The 27,199-nt window shown below is 42.3% G+C and overlaps 1 protein-coding gene across 5 annotated transcripts in view; it reads left to right on the top strand.

Annotated features, from left to right (window-relative positions):
• BLM (BLM RecQ like helicase) overlaps window positions 1-27,199 on the top strand; it is a 92,034-nt gene that overhangs the window by 48,736 nt on the left and 16,099 nt on the right. For 4 of the 5 annotated variants that reach the window (XM_055556763.1, XM_055556764.1, XM_055556762.1 and 1 more), the window contains 5 exons: window positions 5,986-6,092; window positions 7,611-7,771; window positions 16,555-16,750; window positions 20,132-20,322; window positions 26,966-27,113. In XM_055556763.1, the coding sequence (XP_055412738.1) occupies window positions 5,986-6,092; window positions 7,611-7,771; window positions 16,555-16,750; window positions 20,132-20,322; window positions 26,966-27,113 (803 nt within the window). The remainder of the gene's footprint in view (window positions 1-5,985; window positions 6,093-7,610; window positions 7,772-16,554; window positions 16,751-20,131; window positions 20,323-26,965; window positions 27,114-27,199) is intronic. The other variant, XM_055556765.1, reaches the window with a different exon arrangement.

Genomic DNA, 27,199 nt, shown 5'->3' with positions numbered 1-27,199 from the left:
GAACAAATGAATTATATATAACATTAGTAGTACATGACTGATAAAACAGCTTAAATACATTTTTGAAAATAATTCTTAGGGATAAATTTTGATGGGGAATGTGTAACTTAATGAGCTAGGACTTTTTCTCAGTACATTTATCTATGGATCAATCAAGTCAGTTCATATTTCTTATTTTTAGAGGTATATTTTATAGCATTGAGAAATGTTGCTCATATAAGCATGTAGATAGGAATGGAAAGCATTTTATTCTACATTAATGCTCAGTTATTTGAATTCCTCCTGATATATATGCCAAAATTATATAATGATCTGTCATCGAAAATTATTTGTAATGATCTCTCAGCTGACATCTCAATTAAGTCCTCCAAATTTTGTGAAAAGGAAAGAATTTGGAACCATTTGGCAAAATAAGTCAGGTCATTATTTATTCACTTTACTTTTTCTGGGAAATATACCTTTAAAAATATGTTTTACCAAACTTTTCTGGTGGCTATTAGATATCCTTGTTACTCTTTTCATTCAAATGATTCCTTTATCCAGGAGTTGGGGAAATCAAAATACTATTAGCTTCAGTACATCTTTTCTAGTATATTTTTGACATATGTTTTTATTCTGTGATATGCTTTTAAATAATAGTTTTGTCAGAACTTTATGGCTGCCAATTAGCTCTTTCAAACAATGAGACATGACTACCATGAAAACTAATTGGCAAAGCCAGTTTTCATTGCCAAAACAATTGGCCAAACTAGACTTATTTTCTTATATTAAAAAAAAAAGTTCTGACTTGTTTTTCAACTCACATAAACTACTCAGGACACATGCCCATGACGGTGCCTCGGTTCCAGAGCAGAGCCGAGCACAGACTGATCCCATTTCCTAACGTCACTTAGCATGGCTGGAGCTTGACACCCTGGACCTAATAATGTTTACCATTTCACTGTCTACACCAGTACTCCCTCGGTGAAGATATTTTGGGATCCAAAGCTTTTTTAAAAAAAATATTGAGACACATTTGACACACCACCGAATTCACCCATTTAAAGGTTAGAATTTACTGGTTTGTTTGTACTTTGACAGGCTGTGTACCCATCCCCCAAATCTAAGTTTAGAACATTTTTATCACCCCAAGAAGAAACCTAGTACTCAGTAGTCAGCACCCATTCTCTCCTTCCGGTTTCTGCCCTGCTTCTTTCACTTAACATGTTTTCAGGGTTCATCTATTTTGTAACATATATCAGAATTTCATTCCTTTAAAAAAAAATCATTTATTTAACTGTGCCAGCTCTTAGTTGCAGTATACAGGATCTAGTTTCCCAACCAGGGATTGAACCCAGGCCCCCTGCATTGGGAGCACAGAGTTTTAGTCAGTAAACCACCTGAAATTCCTTCATTCCTTTTTATGGCGTAATAATCTTTTTTGAATAGGCATTTCACATTTATTTATCCACTTATCAACTGATGTGAACTCTAATTAGAGTATCTGTTAATTCCAAACATCCCATTTCCAACAAGCCAAGTAAGATTTGTTATATGTAATGAACTCTTTAAGAGATTTAACTTTTTCATTATAACAAATTGTGTGAATACAGTGGACCCTTGAGCAACATGAATTTGAACACAGGCATAGTAACTTCCCATACATGTTTTTGTGTGTACCTGTGTTTTCAGTTCTCTTGGGTATATCCCCAGAAGTGGAATTGTTGGGTCGTATTGTAACTACTTTTAACCTTTTGAGAGCTTTCCAAAGTGGCTGCACCATTTTTCATTCCCACCAGTGATATAGTGGATTCAACAGCATGTGCTTTTATCTCCCCTTTTTTGACCCAAAACTTTTTTGCTTAATGCATAAAACACCGTTATGAAATTAATGTGTAAAATGTAGGGGAAATCAGTAAGGCCATTCTTGTGTATAATCATTTCAGCATTCCTAGGGAGACTCACGGAGAAGGCGATGGCACCCCACTCCAGTACTCTTGCCTGGAAAATCCCATGGATGGAGGAGCCTGGTGGGCTGCAGTCCATGGGGTCGCTGAGGGTCGGACACGACTGAGCGACTTGACTTTCACTTTTCACTTTCATGCATTGGAGAAGGCAGTGGCAACCCACTCCAGTGTTCTTGCCTGGAGAATCCCAGGGATGGGGGAGCCTGGTGGGCTGCCGTCTATGGGGTCTCACAGAGTCGGACACAACTGAAGCGACTTAGCAGCAGCAGCAGCAGCAGCAGGGAGACTCACGTGGCATTCCCAGCTTAAGCCCAAATCATATCAAGTTTTTAAATTATCTGCATCATTTGTATTCCTGGGCAATTCTTTTTATGCCTAAATTTTATCAAGACTGCAGTTTCCTTTGCTGTGGCAGTGATTATAAATAATTAATTGAGAACAATCAGAATAGTCTGTGGGTGTATCAAGTCTCTCATCTACCGTCTTGCCGCAGTCTGCCACACATTCTTCTGCCATCTCAAGCACTGAAAGATCTCTAAGTGTTTTGTACATACACATGGTGTCTTAAGAGGGGTGGATTCTCAGTATTGTTTAGCAGTCATCTCACAGACGCTGTGCATAATGCATCTCATGACAATAGGAATGAAAGAGGCCAATCTCATAAAGTGAGCATCAGCTTCTCTGCGGCCACTTTCCTGTCAGTGTATCTGAAATCAGATCATCCCAATAAAGGCCACAATACTTTTTTCCTGATGTTTACTCTTAACAGAAACGTGTAAAGCACTGAGAGACAGGAAGCCCCACCCGGGGTCTCTGGTACTTAGATTAGAGAAAGTTGCACCTACACCACCATACTGCATTTCAGTCATTTTGTTGGGAGGTTTTTACATCTGGAACAATGCACATGGTAAGTTTAGAATGGCTGAAAAGTAAAGTTTGTTTTTCAAAAGTGAGAGACAATTGTAAAAGGGAAAAAAAGGGCAGGAGTATCGAGCAGAAAGGGCTTCCCTAGTCGCTCAGCGGTAAAGACTCTGCCTGCCTTGCAGGAGATTTGGGTTCTATCCCTGGGTTGGGAAGATACCCTGGACAAGGAAATGGTAACCCGCTCCAGTATTCTTGCCTGGAGAATCCCATGGACAGAGGAGCCTGGTGGGCTACAGTCCATGGATTCGCAAAAAGAGTCAGACACAACTTAGCAACTAAACAATGATGAGCAGAAAGTCCTGATTACCAGCATTGTCAGATCCATCTTTTCTTGTTTGTTTGTCTTTAATATTTGTTTATATATTTGGCTGTGTTGGTCTTAGTTGTGTCATGCAGGATCTTTTGTTGTGGTGTGCTAGGGCTTAGTAGTTGCAGCTCAGGGGCTTAGTTGCCCCACAGCATGTGGAATCTTAGTTCCCCCACCAGGGACTGAACCCATGTCCCCCGCATTGGAAGGCAAATTCTTAACCACTGGACCACCAGGGAAGTCCCTCAGATCCATCTTTTAGGGAAAAATTCATACATGTGAAAACAGGATCTGGAAATTGATTCCTGTAAGATTATCTTCACTCATGTACCTTGAGAAAGTCTTTGTAACCCCTAGGGGTATACATCGGAGAAGGCAGTGGCACCCCACTCTAATACTCTTGCCTGAAAAATCCCATGGGCAGAGGAACCTGGTGGGCTGCAGTCCATGGGGTCACGAAGAGTCGGATACGACTGAGTGACTTCACTTTAACTTTTCACTTTCATGCATTGGAGAAGGAAATGGCAACCCACTCCAGTATTCTTGCCTGGAGAATCCCAGGGATGGGGGAGCCTGGTGGGCTGCTGTCTATGGGGTAGCACAGAGTCGGACACGACTGAAGCGACTTAGCAGCAGCAGCAGCAGCAGGGGTATACATACCCCAGATTTAGACCACTGATTTGGAAGAAGTTGAACAGTGGTTTAGAACTCTGAAAAGAGGTATAAGGTGGGAGTGAAGTTGGAACTCGCAGGTATGGTATTTGGATGCTGTTTAAAGCAGTGAGAGTGCAGTCCCTGAAGAGGATAATACAGGGGAAGAAGAAAAGAGCCAAGCATTTTGGGAGCTGATTCTCCTGTAAGTGGGGAGAAACCCCACAGGTAGAGGTTTTGGTAAGGCTAGCAAACAGCAGACGGTGACAACAAAAGGAAGGAGAATGAGGTCTGACAGAAGACCAGGCAGATACCAGATGCAGTTGATTTCTGCCGCCTGCTGCGTGGCCATCTTATCTGCATAGCGGTCCCCTCAGGAACATGCCTGCCTCACATGTGAAGCATTCTTTAGTCCTAAAATTAAGTGTTTATCTTGATATCAATGGCAACCAAACCTGGACCCATCTAGCTTGAACTTAGATACAAAGACAGAAAGACAGTGGTTTTAGTCCCCATCTTTCCTTCCTCTGATCCCTACCCGCTGTGTATAGACCACCTCCTTATCACAGGTTATTGCAGTTCACGATCTTCGTTCCTTTCCATCCACCCAGGCACTGAGATGTCTTCATTCTCTAACTTTAACTCCTTACTTCATGTTCTCACTCCTTCCTGGGGCCATGTTGGAACCTGGCGCAGATTCAGGGGCTCCCCAGGGCCAAGGACCCTATAACAATTCCATCATCCTTCTCCATATTCTCAAAGCTCTGATAAAGCAATTTTGGTAGAATGGTAATGCCAAAAGCCAGCTGGTTGGGGGCACAAGAAGATTCTGAGAAACCTGCCTTTGGAGGGAGAGAACAAAGTGGGATGCTAGCTGCAGTGGAACGTACGACGGGTCAAGAGAAGCTTTTGTTGTTTTCAGGATTGGAAGGTCCAGGTACATACACAGAGATAAAAGGGAAGAATTCACAGAAGAGACTGGAGCACAAGAAAGGAGATAATGGAGAGGCAGAGCTCACAAAGGAGACAGGGGACGTGGGGGACCAATAGCGAAAGGCCAGAGGACGAAGAGCGTATCCATCTCAGAGTCAGTCACGCCCCCTCTGAGCACAGAGCAAAGGGCAGTGATCAGGGTCTGCAGACTTCACCTCCTGGGGCCTTGCAGCCAGCTCTCCACTCTTGGTGTGCATGCGTGCCTAGTCACTTCAGTTGTGTCCGACTCTGCCACCCCGTGGACTGTAGCCAACCAGGCTCTTCTGTCCATGGGATTCTCCAGGCAGGAATACTGAAGTGGGTTGCCACGCCCTCCTCCAGGAGATCTTCCTGACCCAGGGATCGAACCCACGTCCCTTGGCATCCCCTTCATTGGCTGGCAGGTTCTTTGCTACTAGCACCACCTGGGAAGCCCCCACTCATCTGTGCACAGTTAGAATTGGGGGATATTGGTAGCCTAAAGTTATGTATGGTTTCTCTATGAATTTCTTCATCTTTTAAATAATATTTTAACCATCTCTGCTTTTAATCTACCTTGTTTTTGGAACCTGGGCTCCTGTCTTTACTGCATATTTTTTTCTTTGGCCCTCCTTCTGATTGTCATAGTCCCATAGACATACCCTCCTTATCACCATTCTTAATCTTTAACCTAACTTCCAGCTGTGTTTTATTATGTAAGTTGCCAGTAGTTATATTCACTTTAAGACAACTTGATGATTAGGTTTGCATTGTAGAAACCAGTGCTTAATTTTTTTTATATAATTTTGTTCATTTACTTATTTTGGCTGTGCTGGGTCTTTGTTGCTGCGAGAATTTTTCTCTGGTTTCGGGGAGTGGGGGCAGCTCTCTAGTTGTGGTGTGCGGGCTTTTCGTTGCAGTGGCTTCTCGCTGTGGTGCATGGGCGGGCCCTCGGGCGCCTGGGCTTCAGTAGTTGCAGCTTCCGGGCTCTGGAGCACAGGCTCAATAGCTGTGGTGCACGGGCATGGTTACTCCGAGGCGTGTGGGATCTTCTGGACCAGGGATCAAACCCGTGTCTCCTGCATTTGCAGGTAGATTCTTTACCACTGAGCCGCCAGGGAAGCCCAATCAGTGTTCAGTTTTTGAAGGTGGCTAAACCTATATTTTCTCATAATAGCGAAATTTTATGTTTCTGACTTCTTTTAGGTTTAGCATGAGCTTCAACAGACACAATCTAAAATACTACGTGTTACCCAAAAAACCTAAAAAGGTGGCATTTGATTGCTTAGAATGGATCAGAAAGCATCACCCACGTGAGTACAGCCTTGTGATGAATTATGTCTAGAAGTGATGAGTAAATGTCTTTTTAGTACCATGGTTGAATATATAAAATCGCCTATTAAGCATTTCTTTTCTCATCATGGTAGCACTAACTTGCTGTTTATAGCGCAGAATATTGCAACTCTCTCAGTTCTGAAAATTAGAAAACCTCATTTGGTTTGCTAGCAATAACCCCTAATAAAAAGCATATTAAATACCGCCTCCTACACACCTGTATTATTCGTGGTTTCAGTCTTTCTTCTGGCTGCTATCAGTGTGTGAATTATGCAACTCTGTTCTAGTGCCTTCTCCCAAGTGTGTCTGCCTTTGAGTCCTGTTAACTAAAATGAGATTCTGAGATTCATGGTAGTTTTCCATGTAACCTCTTAGCTACTTTTCCGTGGAGCATTTGTTGTTGTTGTTGTTAAACATCTCTATTTTATTTTTTTAAATTTGTATACAAATTTGTTTCAGTAAATCAGACAATACAGAGATAGATCAAAGAAAAAGTCAGTAATTTCCTTTCCCATACCCCCACCCCCAGCCCCTGCTGCCCAGGGAGCTAATATAAATAGCCTTCTGTGTGTACCTGTATTTTTGGCCCTTCCACAGAGAGATGGCTTTTTCTTTATTGCCTTTAATTTTCCGATTTTTAAAAATAACGTACATACAAACAGCAGCAAATATAATACAGTGAAGAGAATTTAGAAAGGAAGGGAAGAAAGAATCAAAAGACAAACCTTACCATAGGACAAGTTAAGTTACTCTTAGCATTTTGGCTTATTTCCTTCCAGTAATTTTTGTGTGCATTTTTCTTTCCATTAGCCTACTGTATATACAGTGTTTTCTACCCTTTACCTCTTTTAAATCTTAAACAGTTTCTCGTGTCTTTTTAAAAACTTAGAAAACACTGAATGATTGCTTATAATTTTCTTTAATTACGTCCTATGTTGGCCCTTAAATTTTTTTTTTAATCTTAAAAACTATAGGGCCTTCCCTGGTGGTCCAGTGGTTAAGACTCTGCGCTTCCACCTGCAGGGGGCCAGGGTTCAATTCCTGTTTGGGGAACTAAGATCCTGCGTGCTGCACAATGCGGCCAAAAAGCATAAACAGAACTTGTTAAATAAGTCCTTGGGGCACTTTATTTCTTCGATTTGTTTCCCAGAAGGAAACTGAGTCAAAAGGAAGGAGAATTTCTAAGGCTCTTGATACATATTACCATATGCTTTCTACAAAGCCTGTGTAGGAGTGCCTTCCTATTGTATAGCAGTGAGAAACAGAGCCAGGGTGCCTCCAGGTCCATTTGGAGGAACAGGATTGCAAGTCAAATCTTGTCATTTCCAGCACATGTTACTCCTTGCTTGATTTATTCTACCTATGTGATTCTCCTCTGCTGTCAGAAAACTGAAGGTTTGTTTACAGTTCAGACAATTCTAAGGACATCATGTAAGTTATGTCGCTGTTTATGTTATGTGTCCTCATTTCACAAGACTGTCTTGGTTTCTTGGCAGATGACTCAGGGATAATTTACTGCCTCTCCAGGCGAGAATGTGACACAGTGGCTGAAACGCTACAGAACGATGGCCTTGCTGCCCTGGCTTATCACGCCGGCCTCAGTGACTCCGCCAGAGACGAAGTGCAGCACAAGTGGGTTAATCAGGATGGCTGCCAGGTAACATCTCTTAACATAGGGAAACAACACTTTATAGTATATAAACCACCTTGGCTGGAAAACTGTTTTTACCTTAAAGGTAGTAAACATCAAAAGAAGGCGGATCTAAAAGGAGATCTTTGAGACATCTAAAGTTGCTTTTTCTTTCTTAAATTAAAAAAAAATTTTTCTTATTGGGATGTAATTCGCATACCATAAAATTCTCCCTCCCAAAGTTTACAAGTCAGTGGTTTTTAGTATATTCACAAGGTTGTGCAACCATTACCACTGTCTAATTCCAGAACACTCCATCATCCCAGAAAGAAACCGCATATCCACTAGCCATCACTCCCCACACCCCCCAACCCCCAGTTCACTAATCTATTAACTACTATTAACCTGTCTCCGTAGAGTTTGCTATCCTGGACATTTCATACAAATGGAATCATACAGTATGCATTCTTCTGTGACAGATTTCTCTTAGCATGTTTTCGAGATTTATCCACATTGTAGTGTGTATCAGTACTTGACTCCTTTTTGTGTCTGGATAATATTCCATTGTATGAGGTACCATATTTCTTATCTGTTCATCAGTTGGAAGGCATCTGGGTTGTATCCACTGTTTAACTCTTATGAATAATGCTTCTGTGCAAGTTTTTATGTAAACATACGTTCAGTTCTGTTGGGTAAATACCTAGGAGTGGAGGGACTTCCCTAGTGGTACAATGGATAAGAATCCACCTGCCAGTCCAGGGGACATGGGTTCCATCCCTGGTCTGGGAAGATTACACATGCCTCGGAGCAACTAAGCCCATGCACCACAACTACTGAGCCTGTGCTCTAAGCCCTCAAACTGCAACTACTGAAGCCCTCGAGCCTAAACCTGTGCCCCACAACCACAATGAGGAGCCCAAGCCCCACAACGAAGGGCAGCCCCTGCTCGCCACAACTACAGAAAACCTGAGCACAGCAACAAAGGCCTAGCACAGCCAAAAGTTAATTAATTTATAAATAAAAAAATACTTAGAAGTAGAATTGCTTAGTCATATGGAAACTCATTGTTTAACTTTTTAAGGAACTGCCCATTTTCCAAAGCAATTATAAAGTTAGACATTCCAGCAATGTATGAGGTTCCAATGCCTCTACTTCACCAACACTAATTATTGTCCTTTTTTTAAGCCATATCCATCCTGGTGGATGTAAAGTGGTATCTCATTGTGATTTTACTTGCATCCCCTAATAACTAGTGATGCTGAGCATCTACTTCTGATATGACAGATTTGTCACCCAAGTGGATCAAGAAAGAAGCCGAGAACACTCTAGGCATCCCATACTGTCACTTGGATAGATCCCTCTACATACAAGGATGAATCTGAGAATGACTAAACTTTTTTTTTGGAGCCCATGAAATTTTCAGCTCATAAAAAAAGAAATCATTACTCTGAAGATTCAGAAAGAAAATAACTTTTGAAATTATTTTCTGAGGGAAAATAAAAGGAAGTCTTAGAGGATATCAACTTAATATCCTTAGAAAGATTTAAGAAGACTTGTATGAACTAGAAACAGTTTGCCATAAGAAGATGATATGAAAAGGCTGACATGAAGGGAAAAATAAAAATTCCATGTATGCAAACAAGAAAATGCAAGAAAAAACAAAACAAATAGAATTATATATCAAGACACACATGGTTCAATTCAATGCAGACATTTGAATCAATGATGTAGTGAATAACTGGAGACTGTAAAGGGAAAAAGAAACATATGAAAATTGAAGGAATAAAAAACAAAAAAAATGTGGGTTGTTTTTTTTTTTGCCAAACAGAAAAATGTTTGGCAACAGGGAGTAATATTCAGCCTAAAAATAATAAGTGTACCCAAGAATGAAATCGGGAGAGTTGATATTGATAGAATAGTCAAATGTATTACAAATAAATACATAATAAATATATAAGAAATTAAGAGTCATCTCAGAATCACTGGGGAAAAACTTAGATAATTCAGAATATTTGTTTGATTTACAAAGTTGTAAGAAATTGTGGGCCTTAGGAAGCATCACTACAAACAAAGCTGGTGGAGGTGATGGAATTCCAGTGGAGCTATTTCACATCCTAAAAGATGATGCTGTGAAAGTCCTGCACTCAATATGTCAGCAAATTTGGAAAACTCATCAGTGGCCACAGAACTGGAAAATGTCAGTTTTCATTCCAATCCCAAAGAAAGGCAATGCCAAAGAATGCTCAAACTACCGCACAATTGCACTCATCTCACATGCTAGCAAAGTCATGCTCAAAATTCTCCAAGCCAGGCTTCACCAATACGTGAACCGTGAACTTCCAGATGTTCAAGCTGGTTTTAGAAAAGGCAGAGGAACCAGAGATCAAATTGCCAACATCCGCTGGATCATGGAAAAAGCAAGAGAGTTCCAGAAAAACATCTATTTCTGCTTTATTGACTATGCCAAAGCCTTAGACTGTGTGGGTCACAATACACTGTGGAAAATTCTGAAAGAGATGGGAATACCAGACCACCTGACCTGCCTCTTGAGAAACCTATATGCAGGTCAGGAAGCAACAGTTAGAACTGGACATGGAACAACTGACTGGTTCCAAATAGGAAAAGGAGTACGTCAAGGCTGTATATTATCACCCTGCTTATTTAACTTATATGCAGAGTACATCATGAGAAACACTGGACTGGAAGAAGCACAAGCTGGAATCAAGATTGCCGGGAGAAGTATCAATAACCTCAGATATGTGGATGATACCACCCTTATGGCAGAAAGTGAAGAGGAACTAAAAAGCCTCTTGATGAAAGTGAAAGAGGAGAGTGAAAAAGTTGGCTTAAAGCTCAACATTCAGAAAACTAAGATCATAGCATCTGGTCCTGTCACTTCATGGGAAATAGATGGGGAAATAGTGGAAACAGTGTCAGACTTTATTTTGGGGGGCTCCAATATCACTGCAGGTAGTGATTGCAGCCATGAAATTAAAAGATGCTTACTCCTTGGCGGAAAGTTATGACCAACCTAGATAGCATATTCAAAAGCAGAGACATTACTTTGCCAACAAAGGTCTGTATAGTCAACGCTATTTTTTTTCCAGTAGTCATGTATGGATGTGAGAGTTGGACTGTGAAGAAAGCTGAGCACTGAAGAACTGATGCTTTTGAACTGTGGTGTTGGAGAAGACTCTTGAGAGTCCCTTGGACTGCAAGGAGATCCAACCAGTCCATTCTGAAGGAGATCAGCCCTGGGATTTCTTTGGAAGGAATGATGCTAAAGCTGGAACTCCAGTACTTCGGCCACCTCATGCGAAGAGTTGACTCATTGGAAAAGACCCTGATGCTGGGAGGGATTGGGGGCAGGAGGAGAAGGGGATGACAGAGGATGAGATGGCTGGATGGCATCACCGACTCAATGGACATGAGTTTGGGTAGACTCCGGGAGTTGGTAATGGACAGGGAGGCCTGGAGTGCTGCGGTTCATGGGGTCACAGAGTCGGACACGACTGAGCAACTGAACTGAACTGAAGAAATTGTATTCATTAAGATAAAGAAATAGGTTACTCTACAAAGAATGAGAAACAGATTTGCCTGAGGCACTGTCAGTAAATTAAAAAAAGAGAAACAGACTATCTCTAGAAGGCTGGGACTGACGGGTTTCATGCTCAGCTTATTGTTGTTTATGTTGAAAACAATAGAACAGCTTTTTCAGATATTTAGAAGTTCAGAAAATACTGGTTTGTCCTCACTGACATAACTATAGATGGCATTCTTTCCAAATTAATATTTAACTAATCAAAATTGCAGTTTTTTTTTCCTTTGATGAACTTTTTTGAAAGTTTGCCTGGGTGAACATTCAAGTGAAAATAACCAAAAGAATTTGGCAAGAAAATGATAACGCATGAACACTGCCTTTGCAATACATTATAGATCAGTGAAACAGAAATCCAAAAATAGACTAGAAACATGTAAAAACAGTATATGATAAGGAAGGCATTTAAAATTAATTTGGGAGCTTCCCTGTTGGCTCAGTGGTAAAGAATCCGCCTGCCAGTGTAGAAGACATGGGTGGTCTCGGAAGATCGCACGTGCTGTGGAGCAGCTAAGCCAGTGTATCACAGCTACTGAGCTCCTGTGCTGCAGCTACTGAAGCCTGCATGCCCTAGAGCCCATGCTCTGCAGCAAGAGAACTCACCACAATGAGAAGCCTGTGCACCGCAACAGGGGAGTAGCTCTCCTCTCCACCGCTAAAGAAAAGCCCACACAGCAGCACAGACCAAGGACAGTCAAAAATTAATTAATTAATTAAAATTTAAAATTAATTGAGAAGCCCCTGGAGAAGAAAATGGCAACCCGCTCCAGTATTCTCACCTGGAGAATTCCATGGACAGAGGCCTGGCGGGCTATAAGTCCATGGGGTCGCAAAGAGTCAGACATGACTGGGCACCCAGCACAATCGGGAAGGAAAGTTTATTCAACTTGTGGCACTGGCTGCCTGATGGGGAGAATTATCCTGAGTCCTCATATCAAAATTAATTACAGGTAGGGACGTCCTTGCTGTCCATGTTGAGACTTCATGCTTCCAAAGCAGGGAGCATAGGTTCAATCCCTGGTCCAAGAACAAAGATTCCACATACCATGTAACCAAAAAAAAAAAATTACAGGCAAATACAAGTACTGATATTTTTAAATGTGGAAGAGAACCTAAGCTTAAAAACAAACCCGACAGGAAGTAACTGCTCTAAATGATTAAAAACCTAAACAACTAAACAGTTCTGTATCTATAAACAAAACCGAAAGGCAACAGCAAACTGGGAACTATATCTTCAAAAATAAAACATAATGAAGACCTTGTAAAAATGTGGTAAGAGAAGCATGAGTCTCAAATAGTCAATTACCCGAGGCTGTCAGGAGACTATCGGAAAGGAAGAAACCACAGAGGGCTAAATACAAATTTATTTTAAGTGCAACTTTACTAATAATCGAATTAACATTTAAAACAGAGATTTTTACCTTCTGTATTAGCAAACATTTGTTAACTGATGGGAACAGCTTTGTGAGAGGCAATTTCCTATAGTAATCCTGAGGCCCTTTCTGGAAAACAATGTGATGGACTATACTCAAATCTGAAACAGGTGTGGAATTTACTTTAGTGTTATTTTTAATAATAAATGTTCTGAGACCATGATTGATTATATTGCAGCACATTCCTGCCATTAAAAATGGTTTATGAATAATTTTTTAATGGTATGAAAATGTTGGAATGTTAACGATAGATGAATGCAGGAAAAAATATAATTCAAAAGTGTGTAATCTCAACCATAAAAAAATCAGATAGAAAACTGATAAGAAAAAAGAAGTAAGTCAATTTGTTTAATTTCTTTAATTCTTTATATATATGTACATGCTCAATTGGTCAGTCATGTCCCACTCTTTGTGACCCCATGGGCTGTAGCCCACCAAGCTCCTTTGTCCATGGAATTTTCCAGCCAAGAATACTGGAGTGGCTTGTCATTTCCTACTCCCGGCGATCTTCCCAACCTGGGAATCGAACCTGAGTCTCCACCATTGCAGGCAGATTCTTTACCACTGTACTACCTGGGAAGCCCCTTTATATATAGTATATTCTACAAAATACATATTTTTATATTTAAACACTTTGATCAATTAATTCAGTTTTTTTAATCTAATTGTTTCTGCCTCAGAGCAGCTAATCCTCATAATCAAGGTGTAATAACCAACTGGGCAGCCTTGATCTTAATAGATTTGTGGGACAGAATAAAACTTGGTTGTTTTTCTTCACAAAGAAATGATGGTTCCCTGAAATTTTGAAAGCCACACAGATATAAAGAAGGAATTATCAGTTCAGCAAAGCCAGTGTTTCCAGTTACCAGGCGTAGAGGCTCAGGAGGAATTGGTGCCACTGCCACCTTATGAGCCTGCGGGCTCCCTGGAAGGGCTGTGCTCAGCAGACCCTGGGAGGTGCACCCAGGCTTCCTGGAGACCTGTGGGCTGGCACAGCTCGCTCCACAGCCTCTCCACCTGCTCTCCCACCTCCAGGCTGCGGTAGACCTTCCCTTTCCAGGGGATGCACCTTTGATCACAGTGCCGTACATTTCAGTGGATGGATAAGCTGAGGTACAGCCGTCGGTGCTCCCGGTATGGATGAGCGCCCTGTCTGCCATCCGTGTGCTCTGTGCTGTGCTGTTCCCGGGTCTGGTACTCGCAGAGACTGAAATCATGTCATTAACCTCAGTCTGGCTGCCACATTGTCCAGTTATTTTTTGAAATACTCTTCTTGAAGTAGCAATTCATCTTTTTAGGTCCTAAAAAAAGACTTGCAGCTTTATTTGTGTAATGTAATTTTGCCTGGAGATACAGTGTCTTCACCTGGGTTATAGGCTCTAAATTTGCCACTGAAACAGATAGGCTTGAAGATTTGCCACTGAAACAGATAGGCTTGAAGATGATTTTTTACTAAAAACTGATTTATCAGGCTCCTGAAATTTAAGTGCCACTTTGCTTCCACGGAGTAACTTGCATAGACCAAGATCCACAGTCTCTAGTCTTTTTTTCTTTTTTAGTATAACCAACTCTCAGACTTTTTGCCCATCTGAGTTCCAGTAAAAAAAAAATCACAAATTTTGACTCTGAAACCAGCTGATGAATAAAAGGAACCGGTGTGTGATCAGCTGGAAAAATGGTTAGTAAGACCTAGAGCAGGTGAGAACACCACTATTCCTGAGCCATTGGAAAAGCTAGCAGCAGTGACCCAGCCCCAGCCCTGGAAATACCCAGAGCTTCAGAGCAACACGGTTATCCGGGCATTATGGATATCATGGCTGTGTGAGCACCACTCTTGCACATCCACGTCAAAAAAATGAGAGAGCAAATAGTGGCAACACATCGAGAGGCAACTGCTGTTGGCCTTGGCTCCCGTGGTGATAACGCTTAGTCACACAAGCAGGGGCCTGCCACACCAAGCTTCTCCCTGCCTTCTTGGGTCTGAACAGGATTGCAAATTAACAACGTGAAAATCTCTAATTGAGTTCAGTTCAGTTCAGTCGCTCAGTTGTGTCCGACTCTTTGAGACCCAATGAGTTGCAGCACACCAGGCCTCCCTGTCCATCACCAACTCCCGCAGTTCACTCAAACTCATGTCCATCGAGTCGGTGATGCCATCCAGCCATCTCATCCTCTGTCGTCCCCTTCTCCTCCTGCCCCCAATCCCTCCCAGCATCAGAGTCTTTTCCAATGAGTCAACTCTTCGCATGAGGTGGCCAAAGTGCTGGAGTTTCAGCTTTAGCATCATTCCTTCCAAAGAACGCCCAGGACTGGTCTCCTTTAGAATGGACTGGTTGGATCTCCTTGCAGTCCAAGGGACTCTCAAGAGTCTTCTCCAACACCACAGTTCAGAAGCATCAATTCTTCAGCACTCAGCTTTCTTCACAGTCCAACTCTCACACTCATACATGACCACTGGAAAAACCATAGCCTTGACTAGACGGACCTTTGTTGGCAAAGTAATGTCTCTGCTTTTCAGTATGCTATCTAGGTTGGTCATAACTTTCCTCCAAGGAGTAAACATCTTTTAATTTCATGGCTGGAATCACCATCTGCAGTGATTTTGGAGCCCAAAACAACAAAGTCTGACACTGTTTCCACTATTTCCCCATCTATTTCCCATGAAGTGATGGGACCAGATGCCATGATCTTCGTTTTCTGAATGTTGAGCTTTAAGCCAGCTTTTTCACTCTTCTCTTTCGCTTTCATCAAGAGGCTTTTTAGTTCCTCTTCACTTTCTGCCATAAGGGTGGTGTCATCTGCATATCTAAGGTTATTGATATTTCTCCTGGCAATCTTGATTCCCACTTGTGTTTCTTCCAGCCCAGTGTTTCTCATGGTGTACTCTGCATATAAGTTAAATAAGAGGGGTGACAATATACAGCCTTGACCTACTCCTTTTCCTGTTTGGAACCAGTCAGTTGTTCCATGTCCAGTTCTAACTGTTGCTTCCTGACCTGCATATAGGTTTCTCAAGAGGCAGGTCAGATGGTCTGGTATTCCCATCTCTTTCAGAATTTCCCACAGTTTCTTGTGATCCACACAGTCAAAGGCTTTGGTATAGTCAATAAAGCAGAAATAGATGTTTTTCTGGAACTCTCTTGCTTTTTCCATGATCCAGCGGATGTTGGCAATTTGATCTCTGGTTCCTCTGCCTTTTCTAAAACCAGCTTGAACATCTGGAAGTTCACGGTTCACGTATTGGTGAAGCCTGGCTTGGAGAATTTTGAGCATGACTTTGCTAGTGTGTGAGATGAGTGCAATTGTGCGGTAGTTGAGCATTCTTTGGCATTGCCTTTCTTTGGGGTTGGAATGAAAACTGACCTTTTCCTAATTAGTCACGCTCAATGAAATAAAGTTATTAGAATCTTATATAGAGTACATTTCAAAGTAAAAGAGAGGAAGACTTCCCTGGTGGTCCACTGTTTAAGAATCCATCTGCCAATGCAAGGGACACGGGTTTGATCCCTATTCTGGGAAGATTCTATGGGGCCGCTAAGCCCGTGTGCACCTACTGAGCCCGTGTGCCGTAACTACTGAGCCCTCATTCTAGAACCCAAGAGCAGCAACTAGAAAAAGCCCAAGCATAGCCATGAAGACGCAGTGCAGCCAAAAATAAATAACAAAATTATGTTTTAAAAAATTAAGTAAAATAGAGGATGAAGTTTTTCAAAGCATCTACTATTAAAATGTTCCTTCAGATGCATTAAGAGCCTCACTGGCTTGTGCTTTTATGTCAGGTTATCTGTGCAACGATTGCCTTTGGAATGGGCATCGACAAGCCGGACGTGCGCTTTGTGATCCACGCCTCCCTCCCGAAGTCCATGGAGGGTTACTACCAAGAGTCTGGCCGAGCCGGAAGAGACGGGGAGATCTCTCACTGCATACTCTTCTACACCTACCACGACGTGACCCGGCTGAAGAGGCTTATCCTGAGTAAGCTCGGCTCCCTGGGGGACCTGTGCTGTCCCACTCAGTACCATGACTGTCGTCCACCCTGCAGTCATGCTGCTTTTGTTCCAGTGTTCTTAAAATAGAGATGCTTACGTAGATATGGAAGTTTTATTTTAGGTCATCTTTATGATAAAGATGTTCAACATGTTGAAGACTGGAAAATTTCCAAACCAGGCCTTGTATACAGTCCAATCCTAAGAAATAACTCCAGTTACTAATTTCCTTTGTATCCTTCTAGGCCCATTTTCTGCCTGGATCCTTGTGTATAATGTATATTTCAGACATGCAGAAAAGTAAAATGGAAAAACTAATGAGCTATCATGTACCCCAATCCAGGTTAGGAAATAAACTCCCTATAGAGCCCTCTCATATCCCATCTGTTGACTTCCACATTGGAATTAAACAGTATCTTTTTATTTTTAATAATTTTTTAAAAATTGGGGTGTGACGGCTTTAAGTTTGGGGCAGTGTCTTACATTTGATATTTACCTTCCCACATGCAGGCGTTTCACAGTGTAAATGCTATTATGCGTGTCGTCCCCCAGCAACCCCCCACCCCGCCCAAGTATTGTTGAGTCATTCAGGTGTACAGCACAGTGATTTAAAGGTTATACTCTACATATAGTGAAAGAAAGTGAAGTCGCTCAGTCATGTGCGACTCTTTGTGACCCCATGGACTGTAGCCTACCAGGCTCCTCCATCCATGGGATTTTCCAGGCAAGGGTACTGGAGTGGGGTGCCGTTTCCTTCTCCAGGGGATCTTCCCGACTCAGGAATCAAACCCAGGTCTCCTGTATTGCAGGCAGATGCCTTCCTTACCCTCTGAGCCACCAGGGAAGCCTACTCTATTTACAGTTATTATATAAATGTGCTTTTTAAAATATATATGTATATTGACCAGATTTTTTTCTAGTCAACACCAGGGTGTGACTATGATTCCAACTAGTATACATAGCTTGACTATATAGAATTCTATAGAATCATATTCCTTGTTTATTGAACCAGTTCCCTTTTAATAGATAAGTAAGCTTGCCTGTTTTGAGACCACTTTTGAAGGAACTCTGGCAAAGATACTGAGTGTGTGAAATGACGCTTACCAAGTTCTGTGCCAGATAATGTTGACCTGTTTTGCTCATAACCGGTAGCAAGGGCAGGGTCCTAACCACTGGACCACCAGGGATTTCCCAGCCACTGGCTTTAGAGATAGAGTCAGTCCCAAGAGAAAAGTGAACTTCAGAAAAGTTTTGTAACTTGCTCCCAACAGCAGCAGCAGCAGTAGCAGGGAGAGTTGTCATGGTGCTGATAATGTTTCCTTAGCACTTACTTACTGTATGCCACCGTCTGGAATGCTTTATGTACATCGCTTAATGTTCACAAGATCCCTAAAAGACACTACTCTTACTCTCCTCATTTTACAGAAGAATTTCCTCGAAATACAGAGCTAGATAAGTGGCAGAGCCCTGGTGGAATCCAGGTTCATCTGAATCCAAGATTCACCTCCCTTGCACTATACCAAGATCATTCTCAGTGAAAAAATGAAACTTTTAAACTTAGCGTGTCCAAAAAAGTGAAACTTTTAAACTTAGTGTGTTTTTGAAAAGAACATATATTAAGTTAGGTCCAAATAATTTAGTAAGTATTTAAACCCTAAATACTTAGAAGCCATCTGAAAAAAATAATACTCATAAAGCAGAAAAAAAAATTTTTTTAATTTCCTTTTTAACGAACCACAGTTGCTCATGAATGAAAATTATGAACATGTTGTTCTCAAACCTTGGAATCAGAATACATGTTACCACCCTCATTTCCTGCTTCAGGTTGATTTTTTTGGAGGTAAAGACTCATTTGAAAAGACCCTGATGCTGGCTGGGAACGATTGAGGGCAGAAGGAGAAGGGGACGACAGAGGGTGAGATGGTTGGATGGCATCACCGACTCAATGGACATGGGTTTGGGTGAACTCCGGGAGTTGGTGATGGACAGGGAGGACTGGCGTGCTGCGGTTCATGGGGTTGCAAAGAGTCGGACACAACTGAGCGACTGAACTGAACTGAGCTGAATTGTGTTCATGATAGCAACTGACACAATGTCATTTAGAGGGACTTCCTTGGTGGTCCAGTAGCTAAGACTCTACGCTTCCAATGCAGGAGTTGAGAGTTCGATCCCTGGTCAGGGAACTAAGATGCTGCATGCTGCCTGGCATGGGCAGGAAAACAAAAAAAAATTAATTTAAATAAAAAACAATAACAATGTCATCAGAAGAAAAGTAGCACATCATGAGAGCTTCCCTGGTGGCTTAGTGGTAAAGAACCCACATACCAGTGTAGGAGAGGGAGATTCAATCTCTGGATCGGAAAGAGCCTCTGGAGAAGGAAATGGCAACCCACTCCAGTATTCTTGTCTGGGAAATCTATGGACAGAGGAGCCTGACGGACTACAGTCGATAGGGTCACGAGAGTTGGACACAACTTAGTGACTAAACAACAAGCTCATTGTGAACTAGCCCAAACGAGTTATGTATGTGGAGTTCAACATGTGTTAGGTGTTGCTGTGTTTCCCTTAAATTTAAAATACCGACCAGCAGCCGTGTGCATTCATTGCAGCACCCACCCTGGCCCAGGAGGTCCTTCGCACACAGTTTCAGAACCAATGGCTTCACCACTTTGGTCCCAAATACTCCAGAAAATGCACAGCCCACTGCCACGGCCCCAGTCTGTGCTCACTCTGGATGCTAGGTTTAGTTCATGCTTGTCTTGATAAATATAGTAAATATAGTTCAGATAGTTATCATTAGGAATAATGAAGATATGCAAAATGTTTTCAGCTACTCCTGACAACCTGTGTTTATTTCCGTAAAACTAAATTCTTGGTGGTGGTTGTTCAGTCCCTCAGTCGTGTTTGACTCTTTGCAGCCCCCTGGACTGCAGCATGCCAGGGTTCCCTGTCCTTCACCATCTCCCAGAGTTTGCTCAAACTCATGTCCAGTGAGTCGGTGATGCCACCCAACCATCTCGTCCTCTGTCATCCCCTTCTCCTGCTTTCAGTGTTTCCCTGCATCAGGTTCTTTTCTAATGAGTTGGCTTTTCGCATCAGGTGGCCAAAGTATTGGAGCTTCAGCTTCAGCATCAATACTTCCAATGAATATTCAGGGTTGATTTCCTTTAGGATTGACTGGTTTGATCTTGCTGTCCAAGGAACCTTCAAGAGTCTTCTCTTGAGATGAATCTTGGAGATGAACATAAACATTCAGTTAATTATAATATAAATATTTAGAATTATAGGAATCTATTTGAAATACTTCTGTGATATATTCAACTTTTCTACTTTAATAAGTATGTTTTACTATGTTCTTCATCTCTTTTAGTGGAAAAAGATGGAAACCGTCATACACGAGAGACCCACTTCAATAATTTGTATAGCATGGTACATTACTGTGAAAATATAACAGAATGTAGGAGAATACAGCTTTTGGCTTACTTTGGCGAAAATGAATTTAATCCTCATTTTTGTAAGAAATACCCAGATGTTTCATGTGATAACTGCTATAAAACAAAGGTAAAATAAGCAGGTTTTAAATTCTTTGTAATAAGGAAATTGCCAAGATTTTTTTTTTCTTCTCTTAATTTAGAAAAGTTAGATATAGGTTAGACTGCAATCAAGTCGGCCCTAAGGAGTTTAACAAGGGAACAGTGGCTTCCTCCCCATGTTAATTGGAAATAGAAACATTTTGATAATAATTCTGTGACATACCCTTAGAATTCGAAGCCTGTTTAAAAAATATATACTGTACCTGTTTCAGCAATTATAGGATACTTTAGAAATGTCATTAATCTATAAATTTCCAAAAAGATCCAATATGGGCAGCTAGAATAATTTCCATTCAATTGTAATTACATTTAAGCATCCCATTCTCAAAAGGGTTATAACTAGTATACTTATGTGTTTGAATTCAGATCAATTAGATTACTCTGTAAATTGGTTTTAAACTATAAAGAATAATGGCAATAGCTTCGAGATGAGTTTGCTATCAATTTTCGTAAAAACAACCTTGGGAGGTGGTTAAATTCAATCCTTGTCTTCTCTACTTCACAGTTTATGGAGCATTTTCTTGTTGTATGTATTACTTGAAATGTCTGTGCAAGGTGCTAGGGATTCACAGACAGGAGAGAAAGACATGTTTGTATTCATATCATTGTGATACTGTGTTATAAATCCAGTTACAGATAGGCAGCACTAGCCGAGCAGAAAGCAATTTACTCTGTCTCTGTGGATTCCCAGCCATCTCCACCCATCGCACCCCACTCTGTAGATGTTCCTAATCTGTTCACTCATTCAACAAATATTTGTTGAGTGCCTGCTCTGTGATAGACACTGTTCTAGGAGTTTGGGATATATCACCGAACAACATATGAAGATCCCTAACTCTTGTGGAGCTCACTTTCAAGCAGAGGAAGGCTGAATAAAGACAATATACGTTATAAGTACATGTGAAGAGGGAAATTGTTGCTGTTCAGTCACTCAGTCATGTCCGACTCTTTGAGACCCCATGAACTGCAGCATGCCAAGTTTCCCTGTCCTTCACCATCTCCTGAAGTTTGTTCAAACTCATGTCCATTGAGTTGATGGTGCCATCCAACCATTTCATCCTCTGTCGCCCTCTTCTCCTCCTGCTCTCCATCTTTCCCAGCATCAGGGTCTTTTGAAGAGGGAAGAGCCTTGGTGAAAAGTACAGCAGTATAAGGAGTCAGGAATGATAAATGGGATTCAGGAGGCAGTGGCCCTAGGAAGCCCTATTACAATGATGTTCAGTTCAGTCGCTCAGTCGTGTTCGACTCTTTGTGACCCCATGAATCGCAGCACAACAGGCCTCCCTGTCCATCACCATCTCCAGGAGTTCACTCAAGCTCACGTCCATCGAGTCGGTGATGCCATCCAGCCATCTCATCCTCTGTCGTCCCCTTCTCCTCCCCCCAATCCCTCCCAGCATCAAGTCTTTTCCAGTGAGTCAACTCTTTGCATGAGGTGGCCAAAGTACTGGAGTTTCAGCTTTAGCATCATTCCTTCCAAAGAAATCCCAGGGCTGATCTCCTTCAGAATGGACTGGTTGGATCTCCTTGCAGTCCAAGGGACTCTCAAGAGTCTTCTCCAAGACTACAGTTCAGAAGCATCAATTCTTTGGCGCTCAGCTTTCTTCACAGTCCAACTCTCACACTCATACATGACCACTGGAAAAACCATAGCCTTGACTAGACGGACCTTTGTTGGCAAAGTAATGTCTCTGCTTTTCAATATGCTATCTAGGTTGGTCATAACTTTCCTTCCAAGGAGTAAGCATCTTTTAATTTCATGGCTGCAGTCACCATCTGCAGTGATTTTGGAGCCCAAAACAACAAACTCTGACACTGTTTCCACTATTTCCCCATCTATTTCCCATGAAGTGATGGGACCGGATGCCATGATCTTCGTTTTCTGAATGTTGAGCCTTAAGCCAACTTTTTCACTCTCCTCTTTCACTTTCATCAAGAGGCTTTTTAGTTCCTCTTCACTTTCTGCCATAAGGGTGGTGTCATCTGCATATCTGAGGTGATTGATATTTCTCCAATCTTGATTCTAGCTTGTACTTCTTCCAGCCCAGCGTTTCTCATGATGTACTCTGCATATAAGTTAAATAAGCGGGGTGACCATATACAGCCTTGACATACTCCTTTTCCTATTTGGAACTAGTCTGTTGTTCCATGTCCAGTTCTAACTGTTGCTTCCTGACCTGCATACAGGTTTCTCAAGAGGCAGGTCAGGTGGTCTGGTATTCCCATCTCTTCCAGAATTTTCCACAGTGTATTGTGACCCACACAGTCAAAGGCTTTGGCATAGTCAATAAAGCAGAAATAGATGTTTTTCTGGAACTCTCTTGCTGATGAGACCTCAGCAAAAACTTGAAGGGAGTTCAGCTGAGCAGCTCTCAAATATGGGTATTCTTGGCAGAAGCCAAGACAAAAGGCCCTGAGGTGGGGATGTGCCTGTATGTTTGAGAGATAGCAAGGGAACTCACAAGCCTGCCCTGGGCTAAGAGTTAGTCAGGGGAAAGGTAACAGCCAGCCATAGCATTCATTATCTGGAGGGCGGAGAGACTGGCCAAGTGGAACAACCCTCAGCAGAGGAGACCTATTGGCAGGGAAGGTCAGGAGTTCGGCCTGGGGCACAGTGAGTTAGACACTCTTATCTTAGATTCAGGAATTCTGAAAAGAGGCTGGTGATACCATAACTGGGAGTGGTTGGCCTGGGGGTTGAATTGAAAGTCATGAAAGCAGATGAAATCTTCAGTGGTTTCTGTTTACATGGAAGAGAAGAAAATTAAAGACTGAGCCCTGGTACTTCAAAAGCCTGAGGAGAAGAGGAAGAATTAGGAAAGGAGACCAGGAAAGAGAACAAGTGAGGTAGGAAGAAGAGCAAGGCAACTACGTGTGGAAGAGCTTCAGGGAAAAGGGAGTGCTACCTGGTCATGCACTGTTGCCAAGCCCCGTATCATAAGGACCAAGACGTCCCCATGAACGTAGCCCCACAGAAATATGGGACCTGGACATGACCAGTTGCGGTGGAGAGGGGCAAAGCTGGAGGCAGTGTGCTTATGGAAAATTCTTTCAAGTTTTGTTTCAGGGATGAACAGAGAAACAATATCTGCCAGGAGAGCTGGAGTCAAGACAAGATAGGAGAAATGCTGTAGTTGTGTGCTGAAAGGAACGCACCCACAGAGGATGGAAACTGATGTGTGAGGACAGGAAGATGTGCTGCAGCAGGGTCCCTGGGGTGGCGAGGGGGGCTGGGAGCTCGTCGAGGGCACCAAGATGGGTTCAGACAGGAGCCTGGATAGTTCATCTGTAATAACAGGAAGGAGGAGAGAAAATGTGGGAGAGGCGCTGGTGACAGATGTAGTGGAGGCAGTTTGCGAAAGTTGCTTCCCATCGATTCACTGTTCTCAGCAAAGTAGGAAGCAAGGTGTGTGCAGGAAGCAAGAGTGTGAAATCAGACATGAGTCCACAGGCTTATCTTACAGGGCCAGAGAGCAGACATTCCAGGCTTTGTGGGCAGTATCTGTCCCAGCTACTCAACTCTGCCATTTTAGCCCAAAGGGGGACATAAAGCACAATAAATACATCGATTTTCCGTGGTCGTATTTTGATAAAATTTGATTTACAAAAGCAGGTGTATAGCGCATGGGCCATAATTTGCTGACTCCTATTCTAAGAGAATGGAGGAAGATAGACCACATACCTGTCATGATCACCAAAGGGTGCACTTGAGATCTGTGGCCCTGTGTTGAAAGTGAAAGTCAGTTCCGTTCAGCAGCCATGTCTGACTCTTTGAGACCCCATGGACTGCAGCACGCCTGGCTTCCCTGTCCATCACCAGCTCCTGGAGCTTGCTCAGACTCATGTCCATCAAGTCGGTGAAGCCATGAAGTCGAAAGTGAAAACAGCACAGTTGTCCATGTGTTTCTCCAGCCAGGTGTAGCTACAAAGATACAGGCATGAAGTGGTGGAGAATGGGATGTAATGTGTTTGTCAAACTAGGAGACATAAGGGCAAGGGAGTTGAAGGTGTTGTGTGAAAGGTGGTGTTATAATTTTTTTTAAAAAGCGAGAGATTAGCTCTGGGATATCAACTGAATATCTTAGTACTTAGAGAACATCTAAGAGTGTGGATCAATGGCTAGGCAGTCCCAGAGGATTGTTGGAGTCAGCATACTAGCTGGCCTGAATTTGAAAGGTAGGAGGTGATGGTCAGAGAACAGAGTGTTGCTGGTATTAGTAAGACTAAGGTAGTGGGCGTGACCATTAGAGTGGCCGACATTTGTGGAGAATGGGATCACTAGAGCACAGGAGATCAAGTTGCCCAAGGCCAACATGTGGGAGAATCATTTCTGTGTACTAAGTCACCAAAAATTAAGACAGTCAGGTTGGAGAGAGCAATGGGGGCACTCTCTCGTGACAATGCCAGATAGAGCCTCAGAATAACTACCAGTTGTTAGTATAGGATGAAAAACCCACCTGTCTTCAGGACTGTGGGGGTTGAGCAAGGATTAGCAGGTAGAGGGACTCATATACAGAAGCACGATGCCAATTCTGAGAACTGCAGGTGCTCAGCAATCCTATGATGTGATGATAGTAAAGTATCACATAGTAATGGGGACTTCCAAGAGGAAGGCAGAGGGACTTCCCTGGTGGTCCAGTGGCTGAGTCCACCTGCCAGTGCAGGAGACTCGAGTTCAGTCCCTGGTCCAAGAAGACCCCATGTGCTGCAGATCAGCTAAGCCCGTGCTCCACAGCCACTGAACCCTTGTGCTGCAACTACCGAAGCCCACGCGCCTAGAGCCTGTGCTCTGCGACAAGAGCAGCCACTGCAATGAGAAGCCAGTAAATGAAGAAGAGCCACGCTGCAATGAAGAGGAGCCACCCCTTCACCAAGCGCAACTAGAGAAAACCCACAATGAAGACACAGCAGAGCCAAAAAAGAAAATAAAAATAAATAAAATTCAAAGAGCAAAGGAAAAAAATGGTTGGCAGAGTTTGGAGACAACTGAGGGCTAAAGGCAGAGGAACCAGCAATCAAATTGCCAACATCCACTGGATCATGGAAAAAACAAGAGAGTTCCAGAAAAACATCTATTTCTGCTTTATTGACTATGCCAAAGCCTTTGACTGTGTAGATCACAAGAAACTGTGGAAAATTCTGAAAGAGATGGGAATACCAGACCACCTGACCTGCCTCTTGAGAAACCTATATGCAGGTCAGGAAGCAACAGTTAGAACTGGACATGGAACAACAGACTAGTTCCAAATAGGAAAAGGAGTACGTCAAGGCTGTATATGGTCACCCTGCTTATTTAACTTATATGCAGAGTACATCATGAGAAACGCTGGGCTCGAAGAAATACAAGCTAGAATCAAGATTGGAGAAATATCTATCACCTCAGATATGCAGAGGACACCACCCTTATGGCAGAAAGTGAAGAGGAACTCAAAAGCCTCTTGATGAAAGTGAAAGTGGAGAGTGAAAAAGTTGGCTTAAACCTCAACATTCAGAAAACGAAGATCATGGCATCCGGTCCCATCACTTCATGGCAAATAGATGGGGAAACAGTGGAAACAGTGGCTGACTTTATGTTTTGGGGCTCCAAAATCACTGCAGATGGTGATTGCAGCCATGAAATTAAAAGATGCTTAGTCCTTGGAAGGAAAGTTATGACCAACCTAGATAGCATATTGAAAAGCAGAGGCATTACTTTGCCAACAAAGGTCCGTCTAGTCAAGGCTATGGTTTTTCCAGTGGTCATGTATGAGTGTGAGAGTTGGTCTGTGAAGAAAGCTGAGTGCCAAAGAATTGATGCTTTTGAACTGTGGTGTTGGAGAAGACTCTTGAGAGTCCCTTGGACCGCAAGGAGATCCAACCAGTCCATTCTAAAGGAGATCAGCCCTGGGATTTCTTTGGAAGGAATGATGCTAAAGTTGAAACTCCAGTACTTTGGCCACCTCATACGAAGAGTTGACTCATTGGAAAAGGCCCTGATGCTGGGAGGGATTGGGGCAGGAGGAGAAGGGGACAACAGAGGATGAGATGGCTGGATGGCATCACCGACTCAATGGACAAGAATTTGGGTGAACTCCGGGAGCTGGTGATGGACAGGGAGGCCTGGCGTGCTGTGATTCATGGGGTCGCGAAGAGTCGGACACGACTGAGCAACTGAACTGAACTGAGGGCTATGATAAAGGAAACTGACTGGAAATAACAAAAAGGATTGACTGTGGCACCAAAGACCCAAAGGACATCAGAACTCATACATTTGCATGGTTAGACAATGTTTTTCATTCCAGAGGTCACCATACAGTGACAGAGAAAATATGAAGGATTTTGGGGGGAAAAAATGTTTCTACCCACAGAGTGCTCTCCACTAACGGTCTGTGAAACTAATGAAATAGAGCAGACTGCTAGTTGTTCTAGACACAAGATTAATATAAAAACTTAGAAAAGAAGGACATTTGCAACTTCCTTAGTTTTTGGTCTTGATTTTAGTGTGGGTATGGCGTGTTGTGAGACTGTTTCAGTTAGTATTAAACCCTAGCAATCTAGGTATTGTTATCTTAATTATAAAGATAACAGTAAAAGCTAATAAATATAAAAAGGTAATCTCTTTTTATTCATAGGATTTTAAGACAAAAGACGTGACTGATGATGTGAAAAATATTGTAAGATTTGTTCAAGAACACAGTTCATCTCAGGGAACAAGAAATATAAAGCATATAGGTCCTTCTGGGAGGTTCACTATGAACATGCTGGTCGACATTTTCTTGGGTAAGTCAGCTGTTTTATCGTTTGAATTATATCAACTAAATTTGAACATTAAAGAAGTCATTACAGCTACATAGAAACACCTCTAT

This window comes from Bubalus kerabau, chromosome 19 (assembly GCF_029407905.1).
Source record: "Bubalus kerabau isolate K-KA32 ecotype Philippines breed swamp buffalo chromosome 19, PCC_UOA_SB_1v2, whole genome shotgun sequence".
NCBI lineage: Eukaryota > Metazoa > Chordata > Mammalia > Artiodactyla > Bovidae > Bubalus > Bubalus kerabau.
Note: the sequence above shows the minus strand (reverse complement) of the source record. Positions and strands in the feature narration are given on the sequence as shown.